This window comes from Hylaeus anthracinus, unplaced genomic scaffold (genome assembly GCF_026225885.1).
Source record: "Hylaeus anthracinus isolate JK02 unplaced genomic scaffold, UHH_iyHylAnth1.0_haploid 12001, whole genome shotgun sequence".
NCBI lineage: Eukaryota > Metazoa > Arthropoda > Insecta > Hymenoptera > Colletidae > Hylaeus > Hylaeus anthracinus.
In genome coordinates this window covers 9,121,414-9,142,375 of record NW_026534348.1, presented here as the reverse complement: position 1 = coordinate 9,142,375, position 20,962 = coordinate 9,121,414, and the positions used below count along the sequence as shown (strand labels likewise).

The 20,962-nt window shown below is 43.9% G+C and overlaps 1 protein-coding gene across 5 annotated transcripts in view; it reads right to left on the bottom strand.

Moving 5' to 3' along the window:
* Positions 1-189: 189 nt before the first annotated feature.
* The window catches only part of LOC128891336 (stAR-related lipid transfer protein 13), a 360,751-nt gene continuing 339,978 nt past the window's right edge, over positions 190-20,962 (bottom strand). For 4 of the 5 annotated variants that reach the window (XM_054150741.1, XM_054150743.1, XM_054150745.1 and 1 more), the window contains 6 exons: positions 4,991-6,674; positions 4,488-4,825; positions 4,173-4,324; positions 3,510-3,791; positions 3,191-3,370; positions 190-2,677 (listed from right to left, as the gene is read on the bottom strand). In XM_054150741.1, coding sequence (XP_054006716.1) covers positions 2,563-2,677; positions 3,191-3,370; positions 3,510-3,791; positions 4,173-4,324; positions 4,488-4,825; positions 4,991-6,674 — 2,751 coding nt within the window. In that variant the 3' untranslated portion in view covers positions 190-2,562. Of the gene's footprint in view, positions 2,678-3,190; positions 3,371-3,509; positions 3,792-4,168; positions 4,325-4,487; positions 4,826-4,990; positions 6,675-20,962 lie in introns of those variants that run through there. The other variant, XM_054150746.1, reaches the window with a different exon arrangement.

Below are 20,962 nucleotides of genomic sequence, written 5' to 3'. Positions count from 1 at the left end.
TTACAAGAATAAAGACGATCATTATGTCGTTACAAATAACGGAGAAACATTCAGACGCGTTCTCTTTCTCTCTCACGCACGTACACACATTCTCGTGTTCCTACTGGCGTTTTTTGGACACAAAAATATCATATATTTTCCATGGAGTTACTTTAGATTCTATAATAATGATAATAATAACCATTAAAATAATAATAATAATTAAATATTCTCGACATAACGTTTTGTAGAATAAAAATCTATACACTTATATCGTATTTCCATAATTTCATCTAACTGTAAGTGACTAGTATTATGTTAAAATACATTTATAATTCGATTCGATGAGGTGTATTATTTCTCCAGGTCGTTTCCTGTTTCGGGGTCCGAACGATGGTGGTCCCTATTGCGCGAAGTCGCGTGCGCATGCACGAAATTGATCTCGAACGACGATCGTTTTTAAATGCTCGACTGGCCGAGAACCGGTTAAAAAGTAAAGAATTTTTCAAAAATTGCCATAAGATTTTGTTCTTCAATAGCAATAATGTCTGTCAGCGCAGCCGTGGACACTAGTACATCATCTTTCACGTTTAACCGTAATCGTGTGTATTTTCAGTTGAAATAAAAACAGTTTGTGTTTTATTAGAAAACGAAGCCCCTTTTGAAAAACTCTTTAGTTTCACGAATCACCGACTCGACACACACTTACGATTTTTTTTTTTCAGACAGACAATTAACAATAGACTCTATGACAGCTTTCAACGCTTCAACATCGATACGAGTGACAACGACGAATTGCTTAATTAACGAGTTTACACGGCGCGCCTGGTCACGTGGCGTCCGTGACTCGGAAAAACTTACACATTTACTCAAAATCCTTTCGCATTGCTCGATTAAACGGGTTAATCGCTAGATTGGGGGAAAGGGTGGTAGTTCGCTCCAAGTACGACGATCGGGAACACGCATTCACGGAGTCGAAAACGATATGTCGTGAACGCGTCCCGTCGTCGTCGGAATTTTTGTTGTTTATAAATAGATATACACATACATACAATATACTACTATGCTCTTTACACGGTCGCTCGTCTAAATCGTGACAATTTACAAAATAATCGATCTAAAATAACCATCTCTGGGCACGATACGAACGGCGCGATATGATACAATAGAAAAATTGGCATTTGGTCCGAAAGAAACATACAAAATACGGGCTCTTATGTACTAAAACGGTGCGAATTTATTAATATTGTGCGCGGCTCTCTTCCTCCACTTCGTTCATTTGGTGAGATTAAAAAATATCGTGCGACGCGGAATTACGTATCTTATGTTTTTCAGCGGTTACGATGATCGAAATACATATCTATTCGACGCACGATTATCGAAGCGCTACCATCGAAGGCGCATTCTTGCCAGGTAGCTCTCAGCTAGGATCTAGATCCATTAGCGAGTCATTTTTTCTCTTCACTGATGACGAGCGTTCTGGAACTGCTGATAACGATAACATCGGACGTCTTGGAGGAACGGGACGTCCCAACTCCGCAGGAGTTAGCCGGGAATCGAACACGATTCGAACTTACCTGGGCAGGATGATGAACGACGCAGAGGTATGGGTTTAGAGACATCGGGACAGACAAGTGCGCATAGCACAACAACCAGCGCAATCGCGATCAGCGCAACATCAGAAATTGGACAATCACGCAAGTACAACATTCAAACGAATGGTACCACCATATATACCAACTTGTGTACACAGACATCGACGGGATGTATGACCCTGCGCTCAGGTTCTCTAGGAGCAACAGTATGCGGACACGTTATCAATGGCATGTTAGGCGAAGACGTTGAGCGAACGACCTTAATGTCTGAGGTTGCGGCGATGGTCAAATCAGGTTGTATAGCATCGTATACACGCAGCAGCTTCTTCAAGTCTGACCCAATACCAACCTATCCGAGACGTACCAAGCACATTTGATCCAGAGCAAGAGATTCTCTTCCCTACTGGACACAAAACTACAAGCTACTCGCTATTAGTCCTGACGCGTCCGTCAAGATCGTAAATGGAACAACATCGGTACGCGCCAACTCTCGTCGTTCTTTTTAAACCGGTATCCTGCCTTTAACGACTTTCGCGATTACTGGACGGCAAGATCCTTGGACAATGAAGCGTCACACAGAGAATTTTCGTCTATAATTACAATAACAATAAACTGTTTCCCTCTTTAACGATTGACAACAATTCGACGTCTACGCTAAACATCTCAGGCTTCAACAGAAATTGCTTCACATCGATTAAAGCGCATGCGCGTAACTGGTAATTCGTTTTTTCTAGACTCGTGAAATCTACGTCGGTGTCCATTTTCGATAACGAATCGCTGCTCTCGTGGATTTCTAATCTTCTTTAGAGCACTTTGGACGCAGAATCGACGAAACTGACGCAAGCATGAGCCTCTTTCATTCCTCGTCGATGGTAGGCTCGACGTGTCGCAGCTCTTTCAAGATCCTGAGGTCCTGGTGCTGGTCGTCCTGCTCTTGTAGAGTCGTGTAAGTACCGTGCAACGGTGACCGCTGCACGGTTGCCTCCTCTCAGACTTTGCTTTCAGGGCCGTCGGTAGTGTGCTTGAAGGAGTTGCGAATTTTGCTGAGGTGGAGGGCGGCGAGGTGACCGTAGCTTTTGTTGTACCATTCCGGAGTGCGTCCTCTGCAAATGCAGAAGGGCGAACGTTATTAAATACTACTCGTGTTTGTTTAAATTTTATGTTGTGTCTTTCCTCATCTTCGGTTGAAACAAATTCAGTGACATTTTGAATGTACTGGATACTTCGTGTCCTTTATGTGTCTGAGTTGCAACAATACTAAATACTAGATATACTAGAAATTATACATAACATATGGTATTGTATATATTGTAATTGTTTGTGTTATTGGTTATATAAAATGATTCGGGAAAGAACCTGTCATAAAAAACATTCAGTTTATTTCGTCGATTACGATTGAAATGAACATTTTGAATTTCCGTACAATGAACGGCTCAATTATAATTTACTAGAAATAATACATGACATAAAGTATGGCTCTAATTGGTGTGAAGAATGATTCAAGAAACAGCCTTGCCAATAGACTAAATTTATTCCAACGATGACGATTGAAGTGAATATTCTATTCGCAGGTATACTTTCTACGTACGATTTCATATAGCCCGAAGTGTACTTACTTTGTATCCACTCTGGAAAGATGCATGATCCGTGATTTACCACTACCGCAGGGTTCGATAATATAGCGCGAGGCCAAAACAATACCACGTGTTCCGCCAAGCATGACAGGGGCATCCGGATGTTTCACGGACGTTTCCACGATGACGCAGGCCCCTTTGGGGAGATCGTTACGCCAGGATCTACACAATGCAGGATCGCGTGATTTATTTCCCTTATAGTTCTGCTAGAATTTATTCGCTATTTGCCACGTCGATGGCTTCGATGCAAAGCTGTATCGCGCACCATCGACTATGAGGCACAGACGAATCGAAGGCTCACCTTAGCACGCAATAATCCCTAGCAGGAAGAGGACTCATATTCCCGGTGGCGTATTGAAAGACCTCCACGTTGGTGTCTAACTTGGCAACCAGTCTGTACTTGAGAAGCTGTGGGTCCCAGATGTGCCTCTCTCTCAGAACACGATGAAGAAGCTCGTTCGGTGGAGCCTCCACCTCTGTTGACACTCGCCATAATCGAAGAGGATGACCATCTCCGACCTTCTTGTAAGCCATTTCCACCGTGCTGTCGGCAGGGTTGTTGACGCTCACCCATCCTCGACTTCTGTGGGCACAGTCAATATTATGGTTAGAATATCACGTCAACTACCCAGTAACAATTTTCAGATCAACTTTCAAAGGATTATGTTAAATTTCGAGCGAAAGAAATTATCTGACGACACTGTGTTCTAGAGAAACTCTTGAAGGTTTTTATTTGTACAACTACGTCCGCACTTGAGTTTGCCTCTGTTGTCACGTAAAAGGGACTCGATGCTTTCGGAATAGTATTAAGGGTCATCAAAGGAGAGTATCATTAAGGAGGGGTACGAAGTACAGGATGAGTGAGGATCTAGGAACCAAAATTAGAATGTTTGGTTGAGGATGCGTTGGTCCACCAATTAACTGTCGTGTTCTCGTTCGCAAGGTTTCAATGTAGCTCACTCACTTTTCACGCGCCTCCTTCAATAGTGCCGTGGTGCAGGCGTACAAGTATCCCCTCCAGTCTTGCTTCATCTCGGAGCCCAGCTCCTCCAAGGCGACCGGGACGCTTTCCTCCATGTAATTGAAAGTACACTGCGTCAACATATCCGAGGAGACCTGATACAGAGAACAGAAACGAATACAATTACCCGTGTTTCCCTTCCCATTCGTGAGAACGTGTACGAATATATCGGATTCGAGCGCGATCGCAATCGGCGGTTCGAGACGTCGGATGACGCTCCTCTCGAACGACCTGGACGTTCGGCACCGTGGCACTCACCATGAATAATTCACGATGCATCTTGACCAGATACAGAAGACAGTCGTGAGCGGCTTTGTTTTCCGACAGTTCCCTCTGATCGGGAATGCCCACGGTCTTTCTCCTACGTGGCGATACGCTGCTCGACCTGTTGGTCACGTTCGCGTTGCTGTGGTTGAAGTGGAACAGGCTCGGTGCCAGGCACACGGCCAGGTTCGAGGCTGTCATTTGGTTGTAGAGAGCGTTGCTCGCTACGTGGTTCAAGAAATCGAGCAGAGTCTCCAACGCCTCCCGATGCTCGTCGGGCAGAAGCAAGAGGACGCACTGCACTGCGTCTGGTCGCAAATCGGCAGGTACATCTGTAACAACCGTGGACATTCGCGGGTTACGCAACATTTTCAACTTGTCGGTAATTCGGAGAACTAATTGCTCGGAGCAGTGCCACTTGAATTATTTTCTTTCATCTTGATATTCGAGGTAAATGCACGTCTGTCGTAAGTAATCAAAGCAACCAATGTACTCACGTTGGAAGATAGCGATGAAAGTCTCGGATAGCTTGTTCGTCAACAGAGCCTCCGGCAGCTCCCTGAAGTACTGTTTCACGAGATCGGCCACGTCGAAGGCTTGCTGTCCGTCAAAATTAATGTTGTCTCCCTGGGTTTCCGTCATCATCTTCAGCTTCTGTATCCTCGATCTGACCCCGCTCTTCCTGAAGATCCCAACCTGGTCGAGAGCGTTGGCCCTCAGCCACCTCAGAGCGATTTGAATACACTTTGGTAAAGCCTGCCCTGTTCTCTGAAGGGACAGCAGCAACGGCACCCCGAACACCGTCTTGTCCTTGTAGTCAGGGGTCTTTATCTTCCTGATGAACTTGGGCAATTCCCAGTTCCATCCGGTGCGATGGGTCGGACAGTACCGTTCCATGCAGGCGGTCAACTTCAACAACGCCAATTTCCTCAATACCAAGAGCTGGCCGCAGGACATCGACGCCATAGCTCGTTGACACAGAGGATTTTGCGGATCGGGATAGAGGGATCCCCTCTGGAAGCTGTGCCACCTGACGACGGTGCCCTTGTGCCTGGGTGAATCCTCTTCCTGATCGGAATCGCGGCTGGCTACCGTCGAGCTACTCTCTTGGCTTCCAGCGAGCTCGGAACTCCTGGACCTCGATTTCTCCCTGTAAACGGTGACCTCTTTGGACAGAGGTTTGCCTTCCCTGAACGAATCGTCGCGATGTCTGAAGCTCTTGTGCATTTTGTCCTCCCTCTTTAAAGCGGTCACCTTATCCTCCTTGTACCTGTCCTGACCCTGCGACAACTTGTCCCTGTACCTCTGCGATTCCTTGCCAAGGTTCAGGCTTCCGCCGCGGGTATTAATGGTAGCGCTTTTCGTCGGCGATTCCTTCGGGCTCTGCGGATGGGCGGTCACGTACTCCAACACCTTGGCATGATTACTGTTCGCGTCTCTGAAGTACCTGTGACGCCAACTAGTAGGCTGGCACTCGGAATCGCTGAGAGCGCCTTGATCCTCGCGGCCGCGGTGCAGGAACCTCCTCGCACGATTCATCTTCGTGCGCGTTGGCGTGGTCGTCGGGCCACCTCCTTGCGAGCCGTCCGAACAATAACTCGAGGAATCGTCGGCGAACGGGCTCGACGCGTTAAGCAGCGGCGAGGGCGGAAGGTGATAAGGCGAGGCTGGTAACGTCGGCGATCCAGGGAGATCGTTGAAAGACATCGGCGCTGGCCCCGTCGGCGACACGTCCACGCAATTCAGTTTCTTCATTTTCTGCTGCATCGACATCATGTCCAATATCTGCGGCCCGCTGATGACGATCCCGTCGCGGTTCTGACGCTTTCGTCGCCGCGACTTGAGGGACTCCACTCGCCTGAGGAAAGCTTTGGCTCCGTCCCTCAGCCTCTCGGAGCCGGTTCTTCGAAATCTGGGACCGATCTCATCGGGAAGCGATCCAGGCGGCAGACTGCTGTATCTGAGAGAGTCCAGCATCGTGTCGTCGGCCTCCTCGGCCTCCAGACGATCCTCCAACGAGTCCTCCTCCGATTGCACGTTCTGACCGGCGATCGCCTGCAACCTCTCGACGTTCGCCTGCGTCACGTCGCACACGCGCGACCAGCGTCTGGTCTTCTTCTCGAAGGTCCAGTTCCCGCTCAGCGCGCATTGGGTGTCTTCGTCCGAATCATCACCGCCACCCTGTAACGGTCAAACAACGTTGAGTCAGCGTCGACGAGTACCGGGCGTGCGAGTGAATCCCAACGTGCCCTTAATTAAATGGAAAGTTACGAGAGCCCCGACCTTAATCGTGAGGCTCGTTTGCATAAGTAACAAGCGTACCGGTCATAAGTAAGCGTTCCCTCGAAACGTCTCGATAACAAACGACAGCGATTTATTTTAGTGATTCGAACACGCGTTCGCCTACGTCTAGACCGATAAATTTCGGATTAATCCGTGGCCACCTTAGAACGATCACACTTTTACCCGGGTGTTACGAAACCAACCTTCCGAATGATTACAACGAGCTAATGACGCGAGTCAAGGGACGTGACTCATGATGCACCCGGCGGCCGTTCGTTCGAGAGTGCTTGGAGAAACGTTTCCCGAGATTAACGATTCGTGGCTAATGTTTACCGGCAGCCGGTGGCATCGGTTGATAATCAATTTGCGTTTGATGTAGCGACAAATTAAGGACCACCGTCGGGGACGCTATGGTACCTTGTAATTAATCGTAGAAAGTGCTCTGTGCTGGACACTTTTACCTAGCGCACTGCCGCGATCCACGATAGCACACGCGTAAGCGTAAGCTTCGATATCCCTTGACAAAGTGTCGAGTCTACATTGAACAAAAGTTCCTTTATCCATTCAGCAGTTGACGTTTTTTAGCAGAATAATTTGTTTGGTATATGTTAGATTCAGTACTTGCACTGTAAACTTATGCTTTGGTTTGAATTAAAGTATATCTTAACACACTGACAAACTCCTCAGCGACAGTAATTATTCTACTATTACGAAATAAGCTCGAACTCCGCAATTCCTCTCGTTAAAGGCGCTCGAATCTTCCCTGGCTCCGTTAACGACGAAGAGACCATTCGGATGCAACGTTCCAAAGGACGGATCGAGAAACGTTACGAATGATTAAACCAAGACGCTCTGCCTTTGACGATCGTGGGCAAAGCCAGGTCGTTCGCCGACAATAAGACCGAAGCTGTCGCTCGTTACGAAACTTGACGCCTTTGTTGTTTCCACGTAGGGCACCACCAGGGCTGCGAGCGAGTCAGGAGAGTGTGTGACCTTACGTGATCCTCGCCACATGACAATGGACCGGGTTTCACCTCGCATCGCTTCGCACGGTTTCCATCGGTGGCAGAATTCTTCGCGCTTGCCGTCCAGGAAGCGAGCATCACGACCTAACCATCTCGTCCCGAGATTTTTCACCGTTTCATTTCGAGGTGAAGCATGAGGACATAATGGAAGCTGTCCCGCTACATCGGCGCACGCGAACAAAATCGAGATTCGATCGTACAATGTCTACCCGACGTATCATTTCCCTGGCTCTGAGGGACCTTAACGAACGTCAATTGTCGATAGCAGTACAGGACGTGGAACTTCTGAGAAACGCAAGTTAAAAGCGGGGAGGAGAAATTATTATTCCGTTGAGAAGCATATTATCTATTGTAGAGAGAGAAAGATTAGTCATAGGTGAAGAAAGACGTAGGTGAAGAAAGACGAAGGATATCTAAACTTTCCCAGCCAGTGCGGGTCACTTTTGTACCAAACAACTTGCCTACTGTTTCGTCGAAGCATATTAGCCGTTCATTGCACGAATTGATTAACTTGATAAAACAAAAAGCTGAGAAATGCGATGAAATAATGTACATTGCTTTTTAAAATTTCCTTTATAATATAAATTCAAATAAATATTGTAGAATGCAGAAATACAGATACAGCTTTCATCTAATGGTACATAAAATGAATAAGAAAATAATAGCCAAAAAGTAATCGTCAGTAATGTTAAAAATTCTATGTGACCGGTGGAGTTAATCGATTTGTGCAGTGGGCGGCTCATATAACCCTGAAGAATCATCGCAACAACTCTTTTCTACATCAGGTATAAATTTTATTACGAAAGTTACCCTGTACTAACTCTGTATTTGACATGACAGCAAACATATCCCGACAGTAGAATACATGCATTACATGATGCATTATCAGTTGATACCTGCACTTCTGCATTATGGCCCAGGCTGAGTGCCTATGGACCCAAGATATCGGAACTTTGAACCCCGATGATTCGCACGGTTGATTGGACGTGGAATCAACGTTCACGTTAAGAGCTCCGGGTTGTATAATCATTTTTCTTTCGTTCTTTCCTCGTGTCGTTATCGCGGCGATAAATTTTAATCGTAAAACGGCGACGATCGTTAAACGAAGTTGTCGGAATGCTCGTCGGGAAAGGAACGGCGTGAAATGAGATGCAAAGCGGTCTGGGGACCTTCGTAGCGCAGAAAACGAGCGTGTTTCGGCTTTTTTTTCTTCCACCTCGTTGTCGACGAGCGTCACAAGGTGGCGGAGCCATCCCGATTATGCGAAGAAATGATCAGCGGTTCTCGGATGTGGGCCACGGTTAAAAATACGCGGCATTGCAGAAATGGGATATCCGTCGAGAATAAACCAGCGTCCCGACCAGAATAGACATTTCAGATTTCTGATGCGACTCGCGACGTCTACCGGGGTCTGTATTCGATCAACCGCGAGAGCACGAGCTATGGTACGAGGGTGTTGCATCGCAGAGATTTCGCGATGCTTTTTCGAGAACGGAAATAAAGTGGACCGACGGTGACGTCAGACATCGAGTTCTGTCACGGAAGATAACTTCCAGGTTTATGGACCCTTTGGGAGACGAAGGTGACGCTTTGAAATCTGAAGAATATACTGCGTCGGGCCTTGGCGAGTCTAAGTCGAAGGGAATCGAAAACATTTCATCTTGGACATCGTGTTATTCGTCGCAAAGTGTCTTTTTTCTGGTAATTTTATTACAGTTTACTTTAATATTGTTTCACTTCTTTCGGATGTCTTATAGTCATCATCGAGGCTCCGTCATTTCGATGTCGTACTTTTTGTTTTTTGTTTTTTCCAGTATCCATCTATCAGTATTTACCTGACTCGAAAACTAATTATATTCCCCCGCTCGGCCGGAACAATTTATATAATATTACCGCGGAATTCGATAAGCAACTTTTGAATAAAAAAGTCTAGTCGAGCTACTGCTAGTTCCTCGAACGTTTAAAATACCTGGGAATTCCTCGAGGTAAATTATTGAAAAGCTGGACGAGCAGCAGGAGTTCTTATACGCCGGTGGTGTACGTGCCTCGAATACACCCTGTTGTGTCGAGCCGACCCGGAGGGAACTTTATCCTCAAGGACACCAACGTGTCGGAGGAGCCAGGAACGTAGGTTTCGCGCGCGATTATCGACGATCCGCCACTTACGCCAGTCGTACGTATCTGCATTTCCGTTCCGTCGTGTTACTATAGGACGTGACGATTCTCGTACGTGAGTTATTTCCGCGCGGCTCTCGGCTGGTTCAACGAGCCGCGTCGCCCCACGTTGCCGCGACGTCACTTCCGTCTAGGCAGGTTGAACAAACCCTGATGTTTTATGCGTGACAATGGCTCGGAAAATGGACTCGTAAAGCGAACACTGTTTCGCGCCAGTTTTATGGGCTCCCGCTATTTATTCTGCGCGGTCTTAAAGTCCCGTGTTAGTTTATCCTTCTTTTTTAACGGCTAGTTACGCGCGTCTAGCATTCGATTTTCAGACGGTGGGTGATTCAAAGACGGCGAACGTGCTCGGTTCGATTATTTGCATCGCGATATTCACCGTGTCAAGAAAGAACGACGAGAAACTCGCAGAATCATTGATGAAATAAGGAGGAATTACGAATATAAGAATTGTAAAATAGAATTTCTAAGACTTACTGATCAATAATTTCTATGTTACTTCCAGTACTTAACACATTCGCGATCGGCAGATATTGTACGTTTCTAATACCAAGTGACGAAGATGATAGAATTCTGGAGCTGAACATCGAAAATTTGTATCTTTACCGTACGGGTTGAGCGACATTTTCTGCGCTTAAAAGTGGAAAATTTCGATAATCTATCATCATGATAATATCCCATGAACGTCGATTATGAGTAGACGTACTACATGAACATAGTTTAAAAAGAGAGTAAAACTCCAAAGCAAACGGTGATCCAAAGAGAAAGGTTCGCCGTTCAAACAACTTTCTTGCATCTTCGGCGTCTTCACATCCCGCGTATACATTCACCCCGAACATATCGCGTACGTGTCCCGTTCTTAAATTAAACAAGTATCACTTCTCAGACTAAACTCTCCAAGCACCGAAGTTTCTTGATAAACACCATTGAGCTTTCACCTCCCTGTGAAAGATGCAAAGACTAATAAATTTTAACAGTCCTTCGTCCTTCCGACGTAGTAGACATTTCGTACAAGAGCTTTCACCTACTTTTTTTTGCAGAAGCTCAAAAAAGGTAACTCAATTCGATCGTGTTTGGATTTAGTGCTATAATGGTATTATTGTAAGGTGATATTATAGGTTAATAGAAAGATAAATTTATTTCGTGTTTCGTCTGCGAAATCTAGCGCGTCCCCGTCCGACTCGAGCTGCTGCTCTAAAATAAATATTCGTGCACCACATGTGACCCGCGAGAACGTGGCACGGGAGACTGCCGTGCGCCATATTATTGGCAGTTGAGAAGAATGCCTCTGTAATGTACACTCAGTCCAAATGATTCTGTTCGTACCACAGATTAACCAGGCTTGCTTCCATAACATCCTGAAGCAATATTCTCAAGAGTGACCTTTTGTTAAGAAAATTTAATTCTTCTAAAATTCGTTTTTGCGTTTAGAAATGAAAAATTCCTTAGATATATTGTGGAAGACAGCAATCGTTTATTAGACTTTTCATTGCCTCTCGAGTTTACCATTTTGTGGAATAACGATGTCAGCATGGGATGATTCTCCTTTTTTTCTTATAAAACTGTTACTGTGTCTCAAGATAGTACCGAAACGTCCATAAAATTGTATCTCCACGCTGTATCACACTACGAATAACAAATACAGTTTACAATTACTGATTAACTTGACAACCACCCAACTCTGTGACGACTATGGACGAAACCACTCGACAAGAGTGTACCACCCAGAGTCATTCTTCTCCGCTGCCAATGGTATATGACGCACGAACAGGGAAAGGGTTAAGACGTTGCGAAAGACCAGCGTTCGTTGCACTCCGAATTTAGAGTGTGACGATGGTACGATGACCCAGATCGCCGTGCTAGTTCGTTAAAAGAACCCGTGGCAAATTAGCCCTCCCGCGTCAAGTTTCAATTAAACGTCGCCTCTCGCCTCCGTTCACGATCCCATGGCTCCCGGTAATTGGTACGTCGGACCAACGGATCGCTCCCTTTGAACTGTGAATATATTTCTGGCTGCTGGAGAATGCACACGAGACGTCTTTGCGTCTCTAGCTCGCGTATACGTCACTTTTAGTGTCCCTGGTGTCGAGGGAGAGAGGAACGCGGATCAGGGGAGAACGAAGCCTAACGGTGGAGTGTATTCTGTGTTGGGGCACAGCACTTCGTTAAAAATCCTTTTATGCGTGGAACTGCTCTTTGAAAAGCGTAGCGACGGAATGTATAACCAAAGACACCGAGGAACAAAGGTACCGTACGTTTGGAGAGATAATTCTGAGCAAGGAAGGTTCAATTCAATAAAATGCAAGATTTAGAGTAGAACTTTTGCTCGAGAGACTAGCGTTATTAGGGGTACTTAGAAGGGATTAATTATTGCAGCTTAACCAATTCACTGCTACCTACGAGATGTCTCGGAGTTCAAATTAATTGCAATTACTCAATGGATAAATTTATCACTTTACGGTCCAGGCTTTTTCTGATTTCTGTATACTATTGTCGAGCCTCACTCGGCATAGGTCTGCAAAGGTTTATTGCAAAAGAAGATCGTAAATTTTCTTTTCAAAACAACAAATTTAATATCACTTTTTATTATCAAAATAATAACTTAGATTACATATCTGTTTTAAATCTTGGAGCTCAAAAGAAAACATTTTAAATTTGCCTGGCAGTGAATGAGTTAAAAGGTAGATATAGTATATGGAGCCAAACTCACACGCGACTAAGATTGAAAGGTCTCGTGTGGATTAGGAGCACTCCTATATCATCTACAAAAAGCTACTAGGACACTTCACTAGAAAGTTGTTAATTTTAGAGCACCCCACATTTCATTTGAATCGAGTCGATTGATTCGATGCAACATCTACCAACACGCGGACCCCGAGCTCTAAAGGTACACTCGGACAGGAATAGTTCTTAAGCAATCTCGAACATTTCCTAGAACTCTGCGCAAGAACCACATCACCTGTTCGCTACACCTTCGAGCTACCTTAACTCCGAACACACCTTGCGAGCCATCGAACGCAATGTTTGACGGAAGCGTTTCCTCCGAATCGATTCTACCACTGATTAGACAGACACATAAGATGGAAGGACTACTAAAATATTGTAGTTAATTACACTCGTTAACTAATTTCATTCGAACCGATTGATTCGATGCAACATCTACGAGTACCAACACGGCATTCTTTCCTTTTCAACGTCAACGTTGTTATTTGCTTTATAATTCCACGGGTCCTGTTACAAATTGAACGGAAACGCTCGCCGAATAACGAGAAGCTCCGCCGCTTCGACGAAGGATAACAAAAACAGGTCCTGGCTGGAAATCCAGGGTACCAGATCTGGTCCTCGAGTCGTTAATTGCGGAGCGATCGGTTCGTCCTCGTGAATCAGGCATCGGGCCACAATGGAAAAAGGGAAAGAGAGCCGGACCGTACGATTCCCGGGGGCTCGTTACTGAATCACGATTGTCAATGAAGAAATCCGCGGTACGGCCAAGCGGCCCGATGGAAATCCATGGAATGTCGATCTCCTCTGCTTCTTTGGCCGGTTGCTCGCGGTGTATCTCGCACAAACGATACCATACTTTCGAATCGAGAATTTCAGCTTGGCAGAATCGTCGTGGCTCGTGAGAAATTTACGGCGTTTTTGTTCTCACAATTCGTTGGGCCGAGCTCTTGTTTCCTCTGCGTCATCCAACAACATCCCGCGAATTTACTGACTGCCCCCTCCATTCGGGAATTACGTGTTTCGTCGATCGCGAAATTTTAAGTTCTGATATTTGGCGATCCATTCTTGCGTTGAACAGACTGAATCGATTTGGAGGGAACGCTTCCGTTCAACGTTGCGTTCGATACCTTGCAAGGTGTGCTTGGAGTTAAGGTAGCTCGAAGGTGTACCGAACAGGTGACGTGGTTCTAAGAAACGTTTGTCATCCAATTTACTCGATAGAATTATATTTTCCAGATCGTAGAATCAGCCTTAGTGGATAAATAAAAATTTTAAAAAGTTAAAGTTTGAAGGTTGGACGTCGTTTCCTTGATTCCCAGCCATAACCTCTTTTCATCTGTTTATTCGTCGGGATGATAGAGCTTTTTGTTATTTCGTGATGACATAGTTGGATATCGATAACCATTTCCGCTCCATTTTGTAACAGGGACAACGAGGGGACTCTTTGTACGAAGTTTCGACACGCACGCCCTTCGAGTCTCTTCGCTTGAACTTGCGTACTCATCTCAACAATGCTTGTCAGTTTCGTAACACTTCCTTCTTAACTTTCAACGTGAAAGAGTTTCTATGTTCTCGATTTGTTTGTTTATGGGAGAAAAGGAAAGAGTTTTCGATGATGGTAGTCAACTACAAAAGTCTGCATACGTTGCCAGCTTTCCTCCATAGGTATCGAAGTTAAAGGAAATAGTTTAGTCCTTTGTGTTTGGATAAAATGGATAAAATAACTATTATTTAACCCTCATTCATTGAAGAATGAAATATTTCCGAATCAGCATGTAAATATTCAATTATTCAATCGAATATACACATACATTGTCTTATTTGTTTCTAATAAAGTGAATAAAGTCATTAAACGGAATAAAATAAAATAAAATTAATTAAAGTATCCCAGAATGGAAGTTCTTGTTCCATTATACCATGCCTTTAGAAGTCGTTTAATCTGATGTTAATTGTCGGCACAGTACACTTGTCCTCGCCTACTTCTCGCACATCCGGTACCATTCCCGCGCAACGAGTGGCTGTTGCGTCAATCCAAGAATACTTTTACAAGACGTGAATTCCACTCGAGCTGAAGGATATCATTCATTATACAAACTGTCCGTAACGTTGTTTCCACTCAGGCCAATGAATTCTACAAGACTCGCCTACGTTCGCGCTCCAAACGAAAACAGAACACCGCGGAAAGTCTAGAAAACCAAAATCCACTCGAACCGATTCATTTTGCTTTGTTTACTTGAATTTTGTTAATCATTATATTATTATTACGTATTTTGTTTTCACGACTTCGTTATAGTATCTTACGTACCCTTCATACTAATACTTATATGTATACCTGAACCGTAAATTAACTACTAGCAGGTCAACTACCACGCCAGAATCGTATCACTGGTCAGTACAGCAATAAATAAAACAATTGTTTAAGAGTACCTAACACTGATAATAAATATTTTTTAGGTAGAACAAATTCCGCTTTTCAATTTGAATTTTGTTGGAATCCCCACAAAGGTCTGTAGAAAAGATACAAACGTATCTATCTTTTCCTTTCGAACGAATCCTTTCGATGAAACTTGATACACAGGAGTTTTTGGAGCTGATTCCAAATCTGAACTAAAAATTTAGAAATTCAAAATGGTGGATTCAATATAGCGGGACATTATTAGCACGATGACATGAAATGCCCTTTATTCAACAGCTGTGGCAAAAGCATATATTCCTTCGAAGTTATCCTAATCCTAAATCTGACGACAAATTATTACTCGTCGTAACGCTCACGGTGACATCTACAGCAGTAAAGATGATTTTAATTTTATCCTTCATAAAACACGAACGTTGGCGATTTAACTCGAACGTTGAATAGAAGTCCGAAAGTGAAACTAGTGGAAAATACCACGCACTCGACGATACAAACAATAAAACATTGTAATTCCTAGCTCTCCTTATACGTAGCCACGGCTGTAAGATAAATCTTCATTACTATATATCGCTGACGTTTATTTCTATACCCACTTATACCGTCCATATATAAAAAGGCTCTCTTTCCGTAAATTGCTCCCCGTTGACGGGAAATCCACCGAATACATTTTACCGAGTGCAAAGGGTTAATAATCATTTATCATCGTGGTCACTGACGATCGTCACCGTTTTCACACCTAACGAGAACTCGCCGCGTCGATCATGAAACTTTTATGAGAGATAAATTCAGCTGCCAAGAGCCAGCCTCTGATTGGCCTATTAACGGCACTCAATCGTGCGGCTTTAGTGACGTTTAGCCAATTATTAAGCCGCCTTAATCGACCCTCGTATACTCGATAGATATTCAAATTTTCCTAGAACCATTACTATGGTAATTCATCCCTTGGAAACTTCTTGTACATCGATCAACAAGTCAACACGCGATATCCAATCTCGATTACGAGTACTATTTCCAATCCAGTGAATATCGCTTTTCTATTCAATACACAAATACTCCTGCGTCTATTTGCCCCTTTAGATATTTGCTCAGGGATACTAAAGTATGATGTCCTCTGCAATTTTCTAATACTAACTGCTTTTCATTGAAACATTGATTAAAATTCAATAGGAAAAGTCTCTGAACCGAATTATTATATAATTTACTTTTTAATACTTACATTCTTAAATGTAGATGAGAATTAAATATGAGGATTAGCAAATATTAATTGTCTCCAAGAGTCACATAGTTCACGTGCATACTATTTTCTTCAATTTGACCACCTAGGCGGATATAGTTACTCGTGCTTCGATATACTCGGGTGCAACAGTTAAAAGGTTAATGGAATATTGAAATTTTAATAAAACAATCCATCTCTCCAAAGTTTCCTGCGCATCGATCGGCGTATTGCCACACAATTTCCATCCTCAATCGCGAGCACAGTTTCTGATCTCGTGCCCTGAATTACTCTATATTTTCTCCTCTCATCTCTCGAAATTCAATAGCTTCTGGTTCAAATCACTATTTAAAGTCTAATAAGGTATTCCTTAAAAGAGAACACGGATCGACGTTCTCCTCTTTATTTATTAAGCCTCTCAAGTGGCAAATCGTCAGTTTAAAAGCTCTTACGTGTCTTACGTTAACGTTCCACAGATTTGGTGCTGTGACACCTCTTCGAAGGCTTCTTCAGTCGCGAGTATAATTTATGGTCTCGTGCCCTGGATTTACTCGTCAGAAATTCGCTAGTGGTAAATCCTCATTTACGAGATCTAGATCGCCGGTTCGATCGGCGGATCGGCCTCTCCGATCAGCTTCTCTCCTACGTCGTACAGCAACGATTTCCATTCGCTCCTCCGGCAGCTCGTTCGCTCCTCGTAAATACCAGACGCTTTTACGTTAATCGTCCGCTTCGACCATAAGCGTACGAGCAACCTCAGAGCCCCAGCACGCCTTCGCTCGGGCCAGGAACGTCGAGGTATCGGGATGCAAATTTCCAGATATCGGCGAATGAGTTTGCTAATTTGGGCGGTTATCCGCTAATGCAAAATTCCGTCCACTCCGGTTCTGGCCTGTTTTATTCGTCGAAAATAAGAACTCGCGTATCTCCGTTACCGGTCGGGTCGCGTTAACCAACCGATTCCTCGGCCGAGATTAGAAGCTGCTTTGTCCACGGAACATTTAAATTCGATTAGAGTCGTAGGAGGTGTGAATAAATTTAGAGGGTCTTCCTTTTGCTTTCGATTTTTCCCGAACTGATACAGGAAGGGAATGGCAAACCCTTGAACGATCACACGATTTTATTTTAAGCGACCTAATGGGATTTATAACGGGCTCGACAAGGAAAGCCGTGCTTAGGAGCTTCTTGACAAGCATTACTCTCTCTTTGCACGATCCCTTGGAACCCATTACTATTAACGCATTCGGGACCGGCAGATATTTTACGTTTTTAATACCGAATATTAGAAAAAAATAAGTAAATTCTGAAGCTGGACGAAATGTGTAGCGTATAACTGACGCGAATTCACGTCAGCGGTCGCGAATGTGTTAAAACTTTATATCCATAGATGACATATTACCTCCGACCGATTAATTTCCTCGCGTTTCAGGTTCCGTATCGCATTCATAGAAGGAATTTCAAACAGCAGTTTCAATAAACACAAAATGATAAATGGTACGGAATGATAAGGATTTTCAGATATTAACAAAATTCTGTAGCAGCTTCATCAATTATGCGATAAATTGCCCACGCGTGATCGATACATTTTGCACGAGACGCCATTGATTTCTCATTAATCGCTCCATTAGTGACCCGAATGGAATTACGGACTAAATAAATAAACGTTCGAATATGTTTGCCTTTAATTGAATCGCTTTTAGCAGATAATGCCACGCGTAATTGCTTGCGAACACGCGGTTATTAGTAAGACGAAATAGAAATGGTTTCAAACAGGTTTTCGCTTTCTAACGTTACACATTGAGATTACTTTTCAACATAGAGTAAAAAGTTCAGAAATTTTCTAAAGTTCTTTAAAATTTCTCAAATCCTTATTTGCCAGTATTACCTTGAAGTACAATCCATTGAAACTTGTTTAAAACAAAATTAAAATTTTTTATTGAAAGATTGAAGATTCCTATGCCAACTGATTCTAAGTAAAACAAAATTTGTATTTCATTTTTGTTTAACATCGTGTTACATCAATTTTAAATATTGCAAGCTTATATTATAAATGTAACGTCACATTGTAGGTTACGCAAGCACTAATTTATCATGCACGTTTTTATTGAGAAACATTGTTGAACTTCCGTCCAGTTCGAACAGCTGCCCTGACAAAATTACCGTGCGTCAAAAATGACAGACGAAACATGTCACGGTAGTCAACCGTGCGACAGTTTCGACAGACAGAACAGAGAAAGGGTTAATAGGTTGCGATGACCTCGTTGACGAAGCATAAAACCGACCGCCAGATGGTCAACGATGAAGATCGGTTATTATTTCCCAGAAGTTGTCGATCAACGATCAGTTGGTGCATATCTATATCAAAATTCAAACATTGTACAAAAAATTGTTTAACAGAAGCAAAAGGATCCCGAAAACAGTTGAACTAAAATAACAATCACATTTAATTAATAATACATCTAATGAATATTTTTCTAGGAAGCTAGCAAGTTGAATTGCGAAGTGTTACAACCGAAGCAGAGACAGGAAAGGGTTAATAGGTCAGTGGTGATTCGATCCACGCGTTGCATTAGTGGGACCATGGCCTAATATATTCCCAACTTCAATTTTAGACCGACTCGGGTTTCATTCGAATTTCCCATCAGATTGTATCTTCCTAGCCTCCTACATCGAATCGGTCGCTGTCAGTAGCTTGTGATGGCAATTCGAAACTGACGGACAGGGCATAGGAATAATAGATCGATCGTGTTCTGCGCCAGGTATTACACAAGTGGCAATCAGGGTCATGTTATTGGTAGAATTGAATTAAAACTCGGTAGCAGAAACAGTCTTAAGGAAAATGTCCTTATCACTGTTGAAGGTTACTCTAACTTTACTCGTAAGAATAGAAATTCATTCATTTTGGCACGTTCATCAAATGCTATTCGTCATTCCCGACTTAGTATCTAGAATCTAACACCATTCCCGACCTCTACCTAGATTAACGACTCGGTTTTCATTCAAGTTTTCCATCGTCGAGTCTTCCCAGCCTCCCGTTTCGAATTCTTCGCCGTCACCAGCGCGTGATGGCAATTCGAGTCCCGGTTCCACGGCCGCATCATGCTCCGAACGCGCGTGTATCTACACGCGAGAAACGTCGTCCCAGAGCCAAGGCTCGGCTCGGACGCCACGCTGTCTGGCGGACACGTTTCACGGGCCTCGAGAGCTCTCTCACGACTCTCTCACGGTGAAATCATTTCGCGGTGCTCGTCGTTCCGCCCGAGGCGGTGCGTGACACTTGTTTACCACGCATGAACCACTCGAACAGCCAAAACGGAAGGGAGAGAGAGAGAGAGAAGACCCCCGGTTCCCCGTCCCGTCGCGGAATTCGCGCGAGGGAAAGCGGAATCAAGGGCTCTTTCCACGGATCTCCAGATGCAATTTAAATCAACTTCGAGGCAGCCGTGCGCCGACGTGGATCAACGTTTCATGTGTTCGTTGAAAATGTTCGTTCCGTTTTGGAGAGAAACCTCGGACGTCCTTGTTTGGCCACGGAGTCGATTGTGCCGCCGACGACCATCGATGATGAAACGTTTAAATGGTAGCTCCGATGGAAACGCGGGAACGTGATTCTCTACGTCAGAGCAGGCTCGAGATGCTAATGATGGTATTTGAAGTGTCAGTTCGACGGGTTCGATTGATGGGTGACTGTGATAAAAACTTTGCCGAGCCCTTTCGAACGTCACGAAGCGAGGACATACGGGAGTGACTCTCTAATTATATGGGTTTCCTTGCGTTCCCAAGGTTTATGATTTTGATGTCAGTGTTCTTCTTTCAAAGGTTAGCCTTTCAGATCGTTATTGTGACGTTACGTAGTTAATTAAGTGCCTATGTGAGAATTTATTGAAACGAGGAACAGTTGTGTCTGTGGTGGGGGATACTAGATAAGCCTTACCGAAGAGTCCCTGCCAATAATTTTAAATCACATATGCTTTTATTAAGTAATAGTCTGTTTTGTGGTGGTTTTAAAGTATCGATTTGACCTCACTTTATCGATCCATCAGCCAGAGAAGATAATTCTCTTTTCTTAAATCTTTAAATTTTTTAACTCCAGTCTCTCATTATATCACACTGCACATTCTAGACTAAACTGAATCGTATTCGCAATCTACTGTTTCTAATCTGAGAAGAGAAGATTCATTAAATCGTCCTTATCAATACCGATCTACGCGTACACGAGGATTTACGATCGAAAGATTAATCGATCTTAAAAGTTGATGCATCACTCCTGAAAGCCATCGTTAGGCAAATGTTTTTACATACGTCTTTGACGATTAAATTTTGTTGTGATTTTTGTACCGATATACCTCCTAAGTGAACGTATAAAGACGTAGAGAGACTTTCGACGTTCACTTTCAAGCGTAGATCCGATCTATAAAAGATGTCGAGGGAGAGATAGAGGCCACGGCAAATGTACACGCGCGGCTTAATGAAATTGCTATACGCGTTCGCATGGCCAACTGCGTAAAGACTATTTTATGGGCATTAAGAAACGCAGATCGACGCTTAGAAATTCTTCTAATGCGAATTTTAATTAACCATACGCATTCTTCCCCCTCGAACGAACATAAACCACCGTGGCAGAGAGACTTGC